The sequence below is a fragment of the Pelecanus crispus genome, chromosome 2, assembly GCF_030463565.1.
Source record: "Pelecanus crispus isolate bPelCri1 chromosome 2, bPelCri1.pri, whole genome shotgun sequence".
NCBI lineage: Eukaryota > Metazoa > Chordata > Aves > Pelecaniformes > Pelecanidae > Pelecanus > Pelecanus crispus.
In genome coordinates, this window is record NC_134644.1 from 926068 (window position 1) to 944000 (window position 17933).

The window sequence follows — 17933 nt, forward strand, 5'->3', positions numbered from 1 at the left end:
ACAGCTGGGCTCATAAAGGTGACACCAAAAGTTTCTGTGTCCTGCTATATAGGAAAACCCCCCTCGTTACGATTCCTGTATATATTCTGTTGGAATGTGTTGCTCGCAGTGGATCCAGCAGCCCTGGTCTCTTGCCAGCTACGTAGCATCAGGTAGTTTTTAAGTGAAAACAAGGCATCTTTTGGCTGATGTATGTTGGGAGCAGACGGATGTCCTAACGCTGTAGTCGAGGATAGAAAACAAGGCACATGAGGCTGTAGTAGGAAAAGCATTGGGTGCATTGAGGAGCGTCAAAGACTGGTACAACTTGAGTGCGCTGGCGTAAGGGGGGGAGTAAGTGATGCTGAAAGACAAGAAGAAAGACAGGGAGCGAAAGCCCTGTCTTCTCTAGTCATAAAACCACACTGTCGGGTATTTCCATTCTGTATTTTTGTTGATTTCTGTGATCTGTGTTCCTGTAGCAGATGCAGCGTGTGTTCCTGCCTCAGATGTCATGTCCGTTTCTGCAGAACAAGCTGGGTCCGTTCTTGCAGGAGACACCAAGCCTCCTCAAGCTCTGGATGCTGGATTTCCACCTACAGCAGAAGCCAGCCCTCTTCAGGCTGTGGATGTTGGGTTTGCCTCTGCACCAGTAGCCGAGCCTCCTAACGCTGTCAGTGCTGCATCCGCCCCAGTGGCGGATACTGGCTTCACCCCAGCAGCAGATGCCGCGGCCCATTATGCTATGGATTTGGAGTTTGCCCCAGCAGAAGATGCAGGGTTTGCCCCAGCAGCAGATGCGGAATCTCACCATGCTATGGATTTGGTGTTTGCTCCAGCAGCAGATGTGGAATCTCACCATGCTATGGATTTGGTGTTTGCCCCAGCAGAAGATGCAGGGTTTGCCCCAGCAGCAGATACTAAATCTCATCAAGCTATGGATTATGAGTTTGCACCAGCAGCCGATGCAGAGTTTGCCCCTGCAGCAGAAGTCAACCATCATCATGCTATGGATTCTGGGTTTGCTCCTGTAGCAGAAGCCAAGCCTCTTCCTGACATGGATTCTGGGTTTGCCTCTGCAGAAGCTAAACCTGTCTCTGCAGCTGACACCAAGGCTGCTGCACCTGAAGAGCTGATGACATCCGAGTCTTCTGTTGAGCAAGACAAGTCACCCTTCGACAAGTCTCCCGCAGGTGAGCGCGTATGCCTGAAAGCTTCCTTCAGGCTTGAAATAGCTTGGCAAGCGGTGGGAGAAGGCCACACTAAGCTGGCCACAATAAGCTGGCACCAGCACTCTTGGTAGCGCATCGTGATGGCTACGCAGATGCACAATTGTCTAAGACTGTCAAGTAAAAAGCGTATTTTTTTAGTAGTTAAGATTATGATATGCCTTGCACAACCTTGCGCTAAACATCTTAAGCAGAGCTCAGTTCTGCTGTCAAGATACAGACAGAGGAAGTGCTTCGCCAGGATTTTTTGCTTCTAAAATGTAAAAGTAGAATAGCTTAATGATGGTTTTCTTTCTTTTTTTTACTTGGCATTCTTAGCAGTGATGTATGTTTTTTAGGACAGCCATAGAGACATTCAGTTCATCCCTGTTAGTATGTACTTTCGTATCACTGTCATCCTCAGCATACACCGAAATCTCTGCGGATCCTGTAGGACGCAGTGGTTTTGAACAAAGCTTCTTATCGTGAAAATAGTTTCTGAATAGACTGACAGGGTTTGTTGATAATTTGGTGACATTTCTTTGGAATGACTATAGGCGTTGAAATGGCGAGGCAGGAATTTTGGCTTTTTCCATGTGGGGGACAATGGATGTTCTGTGCTGCACAGATTTCTCAAAGGACACTATCCTTTCAGAGAGAAAATGACCATCAAAATGTAACAAATAGTACTGGGCAGAGGCAGTATATGTGGATTGATTGCAGAAAGAGTTGGAGCGAGATATTTTGTTCCTTACTTTCTAATAATCTTTAGTTTAATGATAAGAATACATTTCAAAAGAGAGAAGTTTAATAAAAAAATCCCTGCTAGAATGTAGTAACTGAGGCATAGGTGCGTGAAAGAAAGAGTAAATACCGGGCAATACAGGAAGATTTGCTTTAGCAGAACTCTTAGGCTTTCAGGAGTGGAGAGCTGCTAGAAAGTGCCTAAAAAGCAGGTGGGGTTTTGGGGTTTTTTTTGAAAGTGAGGAAAACCTTAAGTTTCTTGCGGAAGATAAGAATTAGGTGAGGAAGTGGTTTTTATCTTGCTTAATCTGATCTAAATTAAAAATAATACAAATTTTTATTCTTTGTGTTCTGTTTGCAGAAGCAACTGCAAATGTGGAACAAGAATTGAAAGTCCCAGAAGCTTGTGTTGATCTTTTGGAGAAAGCTGAAGACAGCAGACCACCTCCCAGCCACCATGAGGAGCATCTTCCAGAACAGACGAACCATCTTTCAGAACCAACAGGTGAGAAATGCAAACCAGGGTATGAAACTGGAGCCAGCACTTCACTATCAGCTAATTCTGCCCCACCACCTACGTTCTTTCTCACAGACACCGGTCTCCTGCCTTTATGAAGGAAAACGCAACAAAGGTTTAATTTCGAGAAGGTTATTAGTGTGTGCTAGCATGGGGACTGTTATAAATAGAAGACAGTCTTAACATTTCAAATTACCATCATATAACTTGTTTTTTTCTTCCTCATTCATAGTTGTTGTACCAATGTCTGTCATAATTCTTTTTTCTAATTTAAATTTAAATAACATTAATTACATATAGAACTGTTCTCCAATGTAATTATGTCTTCCAAATTAAAACTTGTTATAATTATGTGTAGCTAGGAATTTTGTAGCATCTGCATGAATATGTTCTAAGGTATATATGAATACTAGATGATTAGCATTAGATAGGGACTCCAGACTGATAATGGAGTATGTTCTGGATTTGAGTTCCAGTGGGAAGCTAGTATAGTCTGAATTTGGTTGATACAAAGGGGGGGACACCCCAAAACCCCAAACCCTCACCGTGTGCTTAAGCCCCAAGACAGTCTTTGCTTCCTGTTTTACCTCCACCTTGGCATGTCTGCCAAAATATAAAATTGCTGCTTAGAACGGGGTTGTGAGGAGATAATACATAGTAGACTACCGTGTCTTATAAAACTTCATTCCTATTAAAAATAAAATAAACCCTATACCCTTTCCAAGGGCTTGCATTTAAACTGCAGGTTGCCTGTCTCCGTAAGAACTGAAGCATTCTGTTCATATTTTTCATATTTCAGTTCCAGTGGAAGCAAAAGAAGCTGTTGCACTAGAAAATAAAGACCTCCTTCCAGAAAAATCTGTTACTCCTGTGGATGTTACCATTACAGAGAAACAAAAGGAGGAGGCTGAACACAACCATGTCCAACATGCAGAACCTCAGCAAGAAAAAACTCTGCAAGAGCCCACAGGTAGAATATAAATAATAATTCAATTTTAGAATGGAAATGTCCTCTGTGAACTATTCACCTTTTACTGACTGCATTGCCACTTGAGCAAGCAGAAATCTTTTTTGCACCAAGCAGCTGTGCGGTGCTTTGCATTCATCGGTGATTCTGCTTGCACTTTGCCTCTAATCCCTGCCCTCTTAAATACTCTTTTCCCCTCCTTGTTCACTGGACTAGAGGCCCAAATATGGGTGCTGCTAGTACTTTATCACTGGGACTGCCTTATCTTTTCTGCTGTAGAATTGAAAAGCTCACCATCTTTTTGCCGTTACCGCTAGCTCTTTATTTTGGTATTAAAAAGGACCATTAATTCTTATTACACTATTCCTAGTGAAGACCTCCTTCCAAATTGAGTTTTGTAATTACCAAAGAAAAATGTAATTTTTTTTTTTTTCCTGCTCCACTAACCCAGCCTCTCCGATGAGCTGTTATTGCTTACACTTGTGACTGGAGGCTGATTTGTGGGCCAGGGCTGACTGACAAACGACTGATGCTCTCCTTAAAAATCGGTGCCTTGTAGCTAAGGAAACCTAGCGCTGCCTGTAACGGCGTACAGCAAGTGACTCCTGTTGCAGAGGTTCTGCCTTCCGCTGCTTCCACCGTGGGTGCTGTGGGAAGCTCGGCTCTCTTGCTCCCCCTTCCCCGTTACGCCCCTTCCCTAGTCTCATCTTTCCACTGATCTTCTATTTTCACGTTTTGGAAGGATGCCAGTTAGGGATATAAAAAGTGTATCTGTTTTCTTGTCTTGCTAAGACAAAATGGATCCTTAATGCATTTGTAAAAAGAGATAGCATGTCCTTACAAGAACTGTTGCTTTTCGGTGGGGTAAGAGCATGTATCGGGAATTCTGTCTTTTTAAATAGCATTGACGTACTTATCAGTAGTAGTTTAAATAGGTTTTGTGTGTAAATGTCTATCCCAGCCCTACTGAGGTGGATTTAGAATTAGCGTGGTATCAGTGCTGGAAAATTCTGCATATATGACTGTATGGACTGTTTTAGATGGGTAAAATCACATATATAGTATATTTATTTTTTTAAAAAAAAAGCAAATAGTTGCTTCGATGTTTGAGGAGGCTTCCTGTATTCCAGGTCTACCTACTGCACAAATAAGGCAAGCTAACAAATCAAGTGAACGCAGGTTTGGCAGAGCAAAACCTGCACCAGTGCCTATTGCAGATGTGCCAGAGGAACGTCTGATAGGTCTCCCACAACAGAAGAGTACTGCCCCAAAAGTAGACCCCTATTCTGTAGCGGAACTTGGATGTGTGGCTGGAACATCCCCTCGCACTAGGGTTTCACATAAAAAGGCAACTGAGCAGCCGTCCAGTGTGCTGTCGGAGTTTGTGGAGAGCTGCAGAGATGTACCAAGGGAGAGCTGGGATTTGGAAGGTTCCCTGGCCATTGTGAAGAAAAAGAAAAAGAAACCAAAACAAAAGAGAAACCAGCTGCCAAGAGCAATGGAGTTCTGGGATGAAAACGTAACAGTCTCAAAAGCTCCTAGAAACTCTCCATTTGCTGCTGAATTGCAAAAACCAGATGTCCGTCCCGTAACGCCTGCTGAAGCTCGCAAAGAGCAGTCGGTTGCCTCAGGAAGCAGAGCTTCAGATATGCCAACCGATGCTAAAATAATAACTGCAAGTCATATCCTGGAGGAGCAAAATGCCTTCTCAGTGCCAGCACCAGCACAGCGGGCCCCAAAACCCAGCATGCCGCTAGAATCTGTGTTGGATGCAAAAAATGGGGCCGTCAGGAAAACAGAAGAAATGAGAGGTGACGGTTTGATGCTGCAGTCTGAAGGCAAAAGAAAAGAGGTTCCCGCGCAGCAAGTAGGCAAGACTAAGGTGGGGGAATCTGTTACAGCAAAGGTGCCAACCGAGCCTATGGAAAGAGATTTTCTTGATAAAAATGAGAAGAGGGAGTATAAAGAGTCAAAATGTGCTGACCTGACGCCATCTCTTTCGGGAGCGAACAATCTAAGCAAAGTAGAAACTCCTTTAGAGACCAAACCTTCAGAATTGCTCCTTTCTGATAAAGGTAAGGAGGCGAAATGCACATCTCCCGGGCGTGAAGCACGCAGCGACAGCGTCCACCGCGAGCTTCAGCCTTCCAGTGGGTCGCTGGAAGCAGCAGCAAAGAAAAGAGGCAGTTGTGAAAAAAGCAAAGGGCTTGAAATGGAATCCCTCAAACAGCCCGCTCTTCTAGAGCCCGCGGCCCCGTCGGACAAGCCTCCGCACGAGCCAGAGGCAGCTGGCGAAACTAAACCAGCGTCCTCCGATAAATGCGCGCCCGTTAGCGCGGAGGGAGTAACGAAGACTCCAACAGATACTGCTAAAACGCCTGCTACACCATCAGTTTTACCAAAACCTGCGGAAGTCACTGCTTTGCGAAACAGAAAGGCTGACAATTTTTCAGAGCAGCCATTTCTTCTGTCGGCTCAGGCTGATGCAACCAACCATCCCGCCTCTGCAGAGGCGGTGGACAGAGCGATGGTAGCAGATTCCCCTGACAGAAACAAAGGGAAAGGATTTGCTGCGTTAGAGCAGCAGACTGGAAAAGATCCCAATATTGCACATGGGATGGACAGACCTAAAAAAAAGCGTGGTGAAGGGAAGGTAAAAAAAATCAAAAGCTTCTCTGAGCAGACGATGCTTGCGGAGGATGTAAGCAGATTTACTGACGGAGTGAGGACAGCTGAGGCTGTAAAAGAAAGGACTTTCCCTGATAAAGGCAGAGGTTTTGCTGCACGAGGACCTCCGTCAGTAAGCATTACACACGCTCATCCTGCAGACAAGCCAAAAAAAAGAGGTAGTGATGGAAGAAGTAAAAAAGGCGACAGAAGTTTTTTCCAGCAGCCTTTTCTTGAGAGTAAGATGGACCCAAGCAGTTTTCCTGATGTAATCGATAAAACTAAGGAAGTTAGTGTTAGTGATAAAGGCAGAGAGAGAGGCTGTATTACTGCTGAGTGTTTTCAGGAGAACACATCAGACGTAACTAAAATGCAAAGGTCAATTGAACTGGTAACAGAGAAGCCTAAAGAAAGCGTTGGGAAGAATGAAATGGCTGATTTGGGTGCTGTAGACCAACCCTTCCTGCTGGAGGGTAGGAGAGAGGAAGCAAAGCATCTTGCTGTGGCTGACACGATCAGCAAAACAGAAGAGGTAAATTTGGTTAGTAAAGGCAAAGAGGCTGGAATCACTGCTGCAGGTGAATCAGTTGTGATAAGTTCTGATGCCGCACTGGTGGCAGACAAACCTAGAAAGAGGTGTAGTGATGGGAAAAGAAAAAAAACTGAAAAAAGTCCTTCGGGGCAGGCAGCTGTTCTGGATGCTGGGGTGGAAACAAGCAGTCTTCCAAGCAAAGAGAAAGTGGCTGGAAGCACAAAAGAAATGACCTCTGATAAAGATACGGTGTCTGGTTTTGAAAGAGAGCTTTTGCTGGAGAATCTGACAGGTATAACCAAAGAGGTGCTGGAAAAGCCTGAAATACAGGCTGGCAGTAGAAGTTGTTTCTCTAATCAGCCAGTTCTTTCAGGTCATAAAATAGAGACAGCAGAGCCAGAAATAGTCAACACTAAAGAAACTTGGCCCGTGAATAAAGGTAAGGAACCAGATAGATCTGAGCCTCTCCCAGAGCACAGGGCAGATGCGGCCGTGGCACACAGTCCCGCCACGGAACTGGTGATGGACAAGCCTAAGAAAAAAAGTAGAGAAGTGAAAGGCAAAAAGGCTGAAAACAGTCTTGAGCCCTCTGTTGCACTGCGTCCAGGCAACATCCCTGCAGTAGGTGAAGAGGTGGGAAATACTAAACACGCTCAGTCATTTGATAAAGGCAGAGAGACTAATTCCAGTACTTCAGGGAGTCTGCTAGGTGACCTAACTGATACTGCTAAAGTACCAGCTCCTGCTCTACACCCAAGTAGTAAAGAGAAAGGCAAAAAGGTGGAGGCTAACCTGCAGCAGCCATGTCTTCTGGAGCATAAAGGAGGTGCAGAGATGTTTCCTCCTCGGCACATGGAGACAAGTGACAAACCTGAAGCAGAAAGTCCCGCTCCTTGCAGCACGGGGGGTGGACTTCCTATCCTAGAGCATCCAGCAGTGGCAGATCACACTTTGGCCACAGTTACTGATAGATCTAAAAAGAGGGGTTATGATGGAAGTAGTAAAAAGGCTAAAAATGCCTCTGAGCAGCCTGGTTTTCTAGAGCCAAGAACAAACAGGAGAGAAGTACAGCCTCCCGTAGGATCGGAGATGGAATACGGAATGGAAGACATGGATTTGGTAGATGAAAACAGAAATATTAAAAACTTTCCCATTGGCCCTCAAATGGTTTGGGATAATAAAGGAAGCGGCTTTGAGTCCTTTGCTCAGACTGCAGTAAGCGGCTCTGCTAACACTGGCAATGTTTCTTCTGGCTTCCCAAAGCAGGCGGATGAGGGTGCGAGAAGGAAGGGGCTTCCTCCTCCCGAAGCGGTGGCAGAGAGCAGCAGCAGCAGCAAAGAGCCTGCATCGGGTGCTGAGGAGGAGACACGGGCGCAGAAGTCGTGCAAGCGACCCGTCGGTGTGGGAGACGAAGAGCCTGGAAAAGACGTTTCAAAGGAAGGTGGTAGAACCACAGAGGCTGGTTCCCAGGATGGGGGCGAGGCAGGTCAACCACTTCCTTTGGACCATTCAGTTAAACAGGACGTTAAGTCAAAGAAAGACGGAGTTCACCTTTCTCCCGTTGCAAAGGTGGATGATAAAGAAATAAGAACCACTGATAAAAACCGAAACGCTGACGGCGCTTCCTCAGACCTCCCTCAGAAGGTGGCAGGTTCAAAAAATAGGCCAGCTCTTGTAGATGCCAACGGGACGGAGAGACGCGAAGCAGCCATCTCCAAAGGGACGGAGAGACGCGAAGCAGCCATCTCTCCTGGCGAGCCGGACGCTGGGTGCGCTTCCCCAGAGCTCGCGGCGGCACCCGAGAGCGGGGCAGGAGCTGCCGTGTCGCAGGCTGCGGCAGAAGCGCTGGCGGAGGGTAAAGCTGGAGAGGCTGAGCTGGGTGGAGGCAAGAAGAGCGCGCAGAGCTCGCTGAAGTACCCGGGCAGTCTGGACAATAAAGCGGTTGAAGCAGAGCATGCTGGTGTAGATCTGACAGCTGCCCAACCAACCAAAGCAAGTCCCAAAGATGAGGAGAGAGGTCATTCCCAGCCTGCAGAAGAGGGTGCTGCTCGCGGTGGGGAAGCTCACCTGAAGGATGCTCCGGCGTTGAAGCCTGAAGGAGATAAACCTGAAGCCGCCACTAAAGAGAAAGACGAGGAATGTGAACAAAAAGCTGTGAAGGAGGCGAAGAAAGAGCGCGTTAAAGCAGCAGAACAGATCAAAGGCTACATGAGACCCACCAAGTCAAGAGGGGTGCCACCTCTGCCAGCCAGGTCTGCTGCTCCAGAGCGAGAGAAGCAAAGGCAGCCGAAACCCGCTGGTATGAGCCGGCAGCGGCAAGAACAAGGTGTGTGCGTGTGACTTGAGCTAGCAGCAGTAATCCAGGCAGCTTGCGTGCAAGGCCCTGCTATCTGTCAGTGCGTTGGCATGAATCCGTGGTCGTTAATCCTGTGTGGCACAAGCGAGTGTGGCATGACTGGGTTTTTGGCTGATCTTAAAAGGCTGTTAGTTCTGCTTGCCTGTCTCACAGTGCTAATTCCCAAAGTTTGCAGGATTGACAGCTTGGTCTAAGTTCCAGAACTCTTGATTATTGTTTTTTTATTATTATTATCCATTCAGAGTTAATTTTACATACACATTGTAGAACACTTAAGTAAAGGTGCACTTTTTGGTGTTAAGTTCCATTAGCTTCTTGTCAGCCGAGGCTGAAAGTGACCCTCGGCTGCGGCGCAGCGGTGAGCATCGCGGTCGCTGCATGGCACCGTGTGCCACTGGCGGGCGGGGAGCGGGGTGTTCCCGTGGGAGATCGCTCTCACCTTGCAGGGTTTGGCGTTAATCCTGCCTCAGGCTAACTGCAACCATCTACTTTTCCTCCTGCAATTGGTTAAGGACTTTATCTCAAGCTACCTTGAACTGCTGCATCTGTAAAATGTGTTTCCTTCTAGAATAATCAGCTTTACTAAAGCAGAGTTGTAACAAAACGAGAGTGGGACTGATAGAGATTTTAAGACTTTATGTCTCTGTTGAGACTATGGATGGGCTGGTGAGCGTTTTGGACTGTTTACCCTGGCTGTTGTTCAGCGAACAAAATCCCTGTACTCATAGGAAATGAGATGGAATTAATTTCGTAGAGTTTAATGAAGTTCATAGGAATTTTGAAATGGAGAATATAGTATGGATAGAGATGAAATTAAAAAAAATATTCTTCTGCTTATTCTAAACCTTCCTCAGAAAGAATTGGCATCTTCTCTGTGAATCCCAGCTTGCGTAGATGGGCTAGGGAAGTTTATCCATGCCCTTAGGTGCTCTTAGTTTTTGCTTTGTCATCAGGCATGAAAGTTTGTTCCTGTTTCTGTTTCTGCGGAGTTCCTTGCTGCCAGTTTGCATGATGCAGCCGCTAACTTAACCAACCTAGAGCTCAAGTGTGCCTTAACATGCTGGTCAGGTTTTTGAGAGGTTTTGTAATTTTAATGAGTGTTGCATAACCTGAAGTAGTTCTATTTTAGTGAAAGTGGTGTTCTCTGCATGAACTTGTGCCTGCAGAAGTAATGTTCTTTGGTGCATGATGCTACAAAATAAAGGGAAAGCTAAAGGCAGCATCTTTTTAAAAAAAAAAAAAAATCTTTAAAGCCTTTCCATTGTCTGCTAGAAGTCTTTATTTTCCTTTGCTAACTGCTGTATTCAAGGGAGCAGAATTTTAGTAGCAGATCCGTGCAAAAACGAGAAGCTCCTCCTGCATGTTTTGCACAGGTAAAGCGTGTCTGGAGTTGAAGGGTTCCTGGTTCAGAGTAGCACATCAGCGTGTAAGTTGGCACATACTTTGCATCTATAAGTTGGCCCGACCTAAGTTTGCACAGGACTTTAATAATATTCAGTTGCTTCCCTCCTTTTCAGCACTCCATAGACTCACGGTTGGTTGTTTTTAAGAGAAGCTCTGAGTGACTGAGCTTGTTTTGGAAATGCTGGTTGACGTGTTCCTATGGCAGCTTCAATGCGAACGCTGTCGGGGCGGGGCTGCCGAGGAGCGCGGGCGGCAGAGCCGGCCCCTGGCACAGCTCCGGGCAGTCTCGTGGTGACCGTGCAACGCCTGGGCCGAGTGACAAAGCGTAAGCTGCGGTCGAGCTCGTAGCCGGGGGGGAGCAGGGAAGCAGATTTGCTTCGCCATCCAGATACGTTGCCGAGCCTTGTCTCTCTTTCCATCCTCTGCCCAACTCATAATGCAGCAGCCGTTCAGCGAGTTGCAAAATGCCAGCAAAACCCGGCCGGAATCCCTAAGTTAGCACAACTGGTGTGGAAGTGCCTTCGGCTGGATCTGAGGATGCAACTGTGAGTTCATGCAGCAGCTGAACACAAGTTAAAACCAGAAATCAGTGAAGGGAAGGTGTTGAGATTTCAAGGCCGTGAATGTGAGTGTGCTTGTTTACTGCACAGAGAAGAGCTAAAGGGATCCAGGAGATCGTTATTATAGTGCGGATTTTCATAGCATCATAGAATGGTTTGGGTTGGAAGGGACCTTTAAAGGTCCTCTAGTCCAACAATTCCTATTTTCACTAAGTTGATGGGGCCATGGACTGTTACGTACCTCCTACGTGCCAGTTCAGCCTCCTGTTAAGGTAACAATTCACTGCTATAGGTTTTATATTTTCACCTATCACCAGAACTTGGCCAACACTTCATCTGTATTTGTCAGGCAGGACTGTGAAGCTCACACTTTGCAGCATCTAATATCCGCCCATGTAAGCTATTTTTCTTTGTGACGGGCAGTCGGTGATCTACTATCAGAATAATGCACGTCGGTATTTTGGAGGATCTTCTGCTGAAGTTTAGTAACTGCAGTCTCTTCAGCCAGGCTCCCATGTCTTACACCGTGTGTTCTAGAATAACAGGACGGCTTTCCTAAATGCATCAGCTCCTGTATGTACTACTAAAATAGGTATGAGCTTTGTGATACAGCTCCCTTCGGAGTCATGGCAACTGTGATGCTGCAGATTTCTCTCACTGACGGAAGTTGTATGTATCTTTTATAAACTAGGCCTGCAAACTTCTGGTTTTTTTTTTTTTTTTTCTAATTTTGACTTTGCAGCTTAAAGTTAAGAAACGTTGGATGTAAGGCTGTTCATGTAATTTGAATTTAATCCCTTATCCATCTCTTGGATTTATTTCAGCTTCTCATTTTTGTTGTTGTCATTGTAAGAACTGCCCTAGATTCTTCTGGAAAACTGTTTTATGCCTTTTAATGTCAGGAGGCAGCTGAGATGATAACCAAAACATGTCAGACATTATCAGCCTTTAAAATGTGACTGAACCTTCATGCTACCTCTTGTGTGGAATTAAAACTAAAATTGGGAATTTTATATAAAAAGCAGGGTCCTAAAATCTGTAGTGCCCTGGCTGATGTAGGGCTGGGGATCTGATGTTGAGGAATGGTTAATGGAGAAACGATGGAAGATTTTCATTCATCCAGTGTTGAGCCATTTGATTCAGATTTACTGCTAGCATCCCTCTTCCCTTTACTCCCCAAGCTGTATTTCAACATTGAGACTTTGAAAAGATTTTTTTTTTTCCCCCTCCAATCTCTCCTTAGAGAGTAGTCTATTAAAACAAATAAATTGCTTTGTTTTGGGGTGTTGGGTTTTGTGTCTTATGTTTTTGATTTGCGTAAGCTCTCCAGGAAAGGGCTGTCTTCATGTGTGTCTCTTAGAGCAATGCTCCAGTACTCAGTGCTGTGGGCTTCGGTGCCGGCAGAGGAGAGCGCTGATTGCGGAACGACGTCGCGGTCTGGGCACTTAACGCTTCTGATTTACTCTCCCGCACATGGGTTGGAGGGGCCTGCTGAAGTGCTCATCTGATGCTTAGTTTCCCTCTTTCCTCAAAAGCTTCCATCGCAACCTCTGTCGCTGCCTCCCGTGGGCACCCGCCCAGCGCCCGTCCTTTCAGCGGCGCTGATGACAAGCTGTCTTTGCAGCCCGCTGGCGCAATTGCTGCGTGTGATACGGTGCATATTTCTCAATATGACAGCTCTAAATCCCTTGTCTGTAAATAAGATACGTTTAAAAGCAAGAAATGCTGTCCCTGCTTAATTGCAGGATTTGCTTTTCTCCTACAGCCACAATGAAGCCCTTTCTCTAAATATTTCCTTTTCCTGACCGGTTTCCACTATACTGGTGTCATTATAATGTTAAGTCAGTTTAGCATTTCTACGATAACCTTTCATTCATATAACGTCTGTAATTCTGCGGGACCCCAAACTGTAATTGGGTTTGTCTTAACGTGAGCTGATGCGCTATGTGAATGCGTGAAATTAATTATTCCTCTCCCCTGAATTGGTTTAGTGGTGGCCTTGGCAGTGTTACGCTAATGGTTGGGCTGGGTGATCTTGAAGGGCTTTGCCAACATGAACGACTCTGTGATGTGTAACTCACTGCATCCATCCTGCCTGAAATCATCATCGCAAATGCCGTCGTGGACAGGTGCCTCGCAATAACAGTGGTAATTTAATAATGCTTTTGAAATGGTCGGAATAGCATCATATTGCAGCCTGTTCGTTAATTAAGACCGGTTATTTATCCCAGGTAGGTATATGAGAGAAATGGAACCCAAACAATGGCACCGGCCAGTTCTCATGCCAGGACTAAACGTATTTACGAAGCAGCAAGAGGACTTTGCTATTATCTGCTTTTCCCATAAATTTTTGTACTTGTGTGTTTGTGTTTGCTTGTGCTTTAACAGAAGGTTTTGTTGAGGTAGGGGTTCTGTCCGTAATGAAGAGGTGAGTCGAGCTTAGAGGACATTTTTGCAGATCTGTAGCTGGCAGATGCCGGGTGTTTAGAGGCCTGTTTGTCTCCTGTCGAATCAGAACAGCTCTGAACATGTTCTTTTAAGGGTTGCTCAAAACAGTTATAACTGCATATACCTTTTTTTTTTTTCCCCTGGTTGGTTTTGTGCCGTGGGTTACATTGATGCTGGCTTTTTCTCCAGCTGGACGGTCTCCTGCAGTAGCTCTCATTGAAGCTGGCACCCCATAGTCTTTGGCTAGGACTTCCCAAGTTTTGTTTTCTTCCTTTATTTTATATTCCCAAGTTTTGTTTTCTTCCTTTATTTTATATTCCTGCTCATCCTTGACACTGATTTTCGAGAAAAGCTGAGAACGAAACAAATATACTTCTGATTCTAAATTCTGCCAGATTAAGAACATTGAACATATTTCCCGAGTGATGTTGTTTAACTTCCAGGGGGATATCTGAATTTCAAGCCTCATCTTTTTGCTCACTGATGTTGCTGGTTCATTGCTTGTGTGTCATTCAGTTGACTTTGCTTTGTCACTTTTCAGTTTCCACTAGCAAATACTCCTACAATAACCAAATACTGGTAATATTTTGAGTTGGAAACATTCTTGAGTGCGTTTGAATTCTGGTTTTGGTCAATCACTAGGATTTTTAATGTATTATATGTAAATTCTGAAGTAAATGGGATTTGATCTGTAAATGTCCTGTCCTATAAAACGTGAGACTGCGTTTGAGTATTGTACGGCTCCGCACCTTTTAAATATTAAGCTTGTAGTGCAAAATTACAGCGGGCGGAACACTTAAATATTCTGGTTCACCTTTTTTTATCCTTTAGCCTGGCTTCTTCCAGACTGCGAGATGAAATGAAGCGTGCGAGTTCAGCGGGTAGTGTCAGACCTCAGGCTTCGTGTGTTGCTGCTTGTTTTACACGCAGCGCGTGTTTGGCTGAGCAGCATGACACGCGTGTGTATACGAACATACAGACGAGCGAGCGTACAAATTGCAGTTTTACGGTCTTGGCTTTTATAGACAGAGAGTATCCTTGACGGTTCCGGTCAGTCCGATCATTGTCTGTGATTGGTAATAACACTTAATTAGAGATCGCATTAATTGGAAATGCTGGCAAGGAGTAGCTCATCCTGGAAAGTGATGTTGCCTTAGAAACCGGTGCAAAGGATTGCACAGAAATGATTGTGTTAGATAAAAAAAAAAAAAAAAAAAAAAGCCAAACACCAAAAAAACCCAGCAAAGGCATTAGAAGGGATAAGCAATAGCTTCGGGAGTGAAGCAAAAATAGAAACACTAGGCTGATTCATCTGCTGAGGCTGGAAGCCTGCAGATTGGGCATTAAGTGGTGACGTGTTGATGTCGTGATCTTTGGCTGCTCTGGTTGCTGGCACTGGCTGGGCCTGGGCAGCCGTGGTTTACCTGCTAAAGCCCACTGAAGTAGGTAGGGATTTTTTTTGCAGTTTCTTCAGCACGTGGGTATGTCTTCCCTCGGAAAATGCTCGTGTTGAGAGGTACAATGTAAGCATCAAAATGTATCTAAGCAGCTCGGATAAATGACCACAGATGTGTTTAATGTTGGTGTGCTCCATGTGCTCAGCTTCCCTGACAGGCTCATTGGTGTCAGCCGTACCTGTAAGAAAAGAAAGGATTTAGTGATGGTAAGAGGAGGTGAACAGGCAAAGCACAACCTTCCTCCTTGTGAAACAGGCTGCTGCCTCACCACCGAAAGGTTGAGAGGGGCTCCAGGCAGTGGGCGAATCTCTACGTCCAGAAGCTGGACCAGGGTCTGACTTATAGAATCATAGAATCATGGAATCGTTTAGGTTGGAAAAGACCTTAGAGATCACCCAGTCCAACCATTAACCTACACTACCAAGTCCACACTAAACCAATCAAGGGTAGACCAGACTAAACCATGTCCCCAAGTGCCACCTCTGCCCGTTTTTTGAACCCCTCCAGGGATGGGGACTCCCCCACCTCTCTGGGCAGCCTGTTCCAATTCTTGACCACCCTTTCCGTAAAGAAATTTTTCCTAATTTCCAACCTAAACCTCCCCTGGTGCAGCTTAAGCCCATTTCCTCTCGTCCTAAGCCCATTTCCTCTCGTCGACTTGCAAGAGCTTATAATGTTTCACTGCCATTATCTGACACATTCTTAAAAAGAAGGGTGGCAGAGAGCCAAAAGGATTGTGAAACCCCAGATTTGATACTTGAGGAGTACGAAATCTTCCTCAAAGTTGAACTAAGGGTAAGAGCAGTGGATGGGCTTCCTTTCACTGAGTCTCGAACCCTTCTAGCCCAGCTCCTCTTCAGCATGGGCCCTTTCTCATTTGAGTTGTTTTTCAAAATCTGTCCAAGTCCTCTTGTTTTCTGAGCACCCTCCCACGCTTTCCTGGATATCTTTCATTGACTAGTACTGCTTCTCTTCTAATTCTGCAGAAAATTTAAGCTTTGTCAGAATCTGAAGGAAGAAGCGGGACCGAAGCTCCGGTGTCAGGACTGCTGGTTGTGTGTTGTGAGCGTTGGTGACTTCTGGTCTTGCTGAAGGCTTAGCACAACAACCGTGGTGTATCTTCAGAAGCAGAATATTAATAAATTTAAAGGAAAAAAAAAATGTGTTTGGTAGAAGGTAGAGGCACTGGAACTGAGAAGGGGTATCTGGAAACAACATGCTGTAGGCAGGGTGAAGCTGTTGGAAAGCTCTCAGTGTATGAACTCTACGTTACCTCCATTAATGTCCTGAGCGATTAAATATTAGATGACTTTAGAGATTTTTTTCACAGCTAAGCATTCTCCTGCTTGAGTATCCCAGGTATTGAATATGGTTCATTTCCTACATTAAAAAAAAAAAAAACCACCTAGCAATGGTGGTTGTTACTGGCTGTATATTGACATTATGGCATAGTCAGGCTTTTCTTTCCAGTGATGCAAATCTCTTCTGTGATACCGGTCTCTGAAGTACAAACCCCCAAATCAATGTGGGTTTTCTCCTCTGTCTATTGTAAGTGGTAGCTGGGTTTTGGGTTTTTTTTTGGTTGGCTGGGTTTTTTTTTAAAAAAAAACCAAATAAAAATCTCCCAGGTGGTTTCAGGTAGCTTTACCAACTTGTTCTCGCTCCTGGTGAAGTGCGTTAAGTGGTCTCTAATGGCTTGAGATTTGCTACAAAAATCTTGGTTTGGAATTGACCAAGCGATGGAGGAGTAGCGGTAATTACATGGCACTGGATGACCTCAAGGTCTGCCGTTTTGGGGCGCAGGCTCAATGCTTTCAGAGGGAGCACGCGCGTGCAAACCTTAGTCCTACAGCAGTTAGGAGGGAGAATGCGCGCCTTGAGCTAGGGTCCCATTTTCCACTAGCAAGACACCTGTGAATATTTGAAAGTACAGAGAAATTGTTGAGGCCTTCTGAGAAGTGAAGTTTGTGGGTGGAACTATTCTGGTTAATTAGAGGGTGTCATGAAAGATTCATATAACTTACAGTTCCTTAGTCATTGTTTTTAAATATAGCAGCGTCTTAAATCCAGAGCTTAAATACAAGTAGATAAATGTGTGGATTGTAGGATTTCTCAGCAGCAGGTTAAATTCAGGGGGCGTAGTGTAGCTTGCAGTCTCCGGGTGTAAAAATACATTTATTCTCAGTTAAACTATAGGAGGGAGTCCTTTTACTGCATCAGCTCTAAGGACAAAATTTCCTCCTGGACTGGAGTATACTGATGTCTGTAAAGTATTGTAACCCTGCTTCAAAGAAGATGGTTTGCCTTAGTCGAGGATTAATCTGTACCAGGCACTTAAGAAAAAGGCAGCTCTGCAGTTTGGTGCTAATGCAATAGTAGCGATCCGGATACCGGTGGCTGCGAGGCTGAAAGCAGTCTCCAGCGCTCTTGGGTAGGCTCCCAGTTTAACCAGGGGAACAATGTCCAAATCAAGAACCGCAGTTAGAAAAGCCTCGTCGAGGATGCTGGATGTAGAGGCTTCGCAGGGTGGCCGAGTGGTGCACTTAATAGGTGTTGAGACTGGTTTGGAATAGATCAACACAAAATGTGAAATGCTGGGTGTAAATTAAGTGCAATAGAAAAAAATGCAGCCCAAAAATATTGTAAAACATGCTCACATTTAAAAAAAAAATTATTTAAAAATCAAGTTTACACTATTTAAGACTGCAAAACCTCTCCTAACCTGTCCCATTTCATCCTTTCCAGCTTTGTCCGCTTGCTTATATGAGTGATGTGGTTTGTGGATTGTGAAATCCTCATTACAGCAACACTTGTGATCACTGTTGACTCCAAAAGAATATATTAAAATTCACTGAAAACAAAGCCCTTGCGCTGAAAGAGGTCATTCTGTGCCGTAGTGTTTGGGGTTGGGCTTGGTTTGGTTTTGTTTAAGGGGAGGAAAATTGCTCACCTTAGTTCCTAAGTATTCTTAAGAGTTGGTTCATCGGCAGGAATTAATACTTACAAATGCACTGATCATAGAAGGGTTTGACGGAGAAAAAGGAGACGGCAGTATTTCCCAAAATGTGTAACAGCCCAAGAAATGCTGCTCGCA

At 45.1% G+C, this 17933-nt stretch overlaps 1 protein-coding gene across 1 annotated transcript in view; it reads left to right on the top strand.

Annotated features, from left to right (window-relative positions):
- MAP4 (microtubule associated protein 4) overlaps window positions 1-17933 on the top strand; it is a 135699-nt gene that overhangs the window by 68605 nt on the left and 49161 nt on the right. The window contains exons 8-11 of the mRNA XM_075706514.1: window positions 462-839; window positions 936-1172; window positions 2293-2436; window positions 3248-3418. Of these exons, the coding sequence (XP_075562629.1) occupies window positions 462-839; window positions 936-1172; window positions 2293-2436; window positions 3248-3418 (930 nt within the window). The remainder of the gene's footprint in view (window positions 1-461; window positions 840-935; window positions 1173-2292; window positions 2437-3247; window positions 3419-17933) is intronic.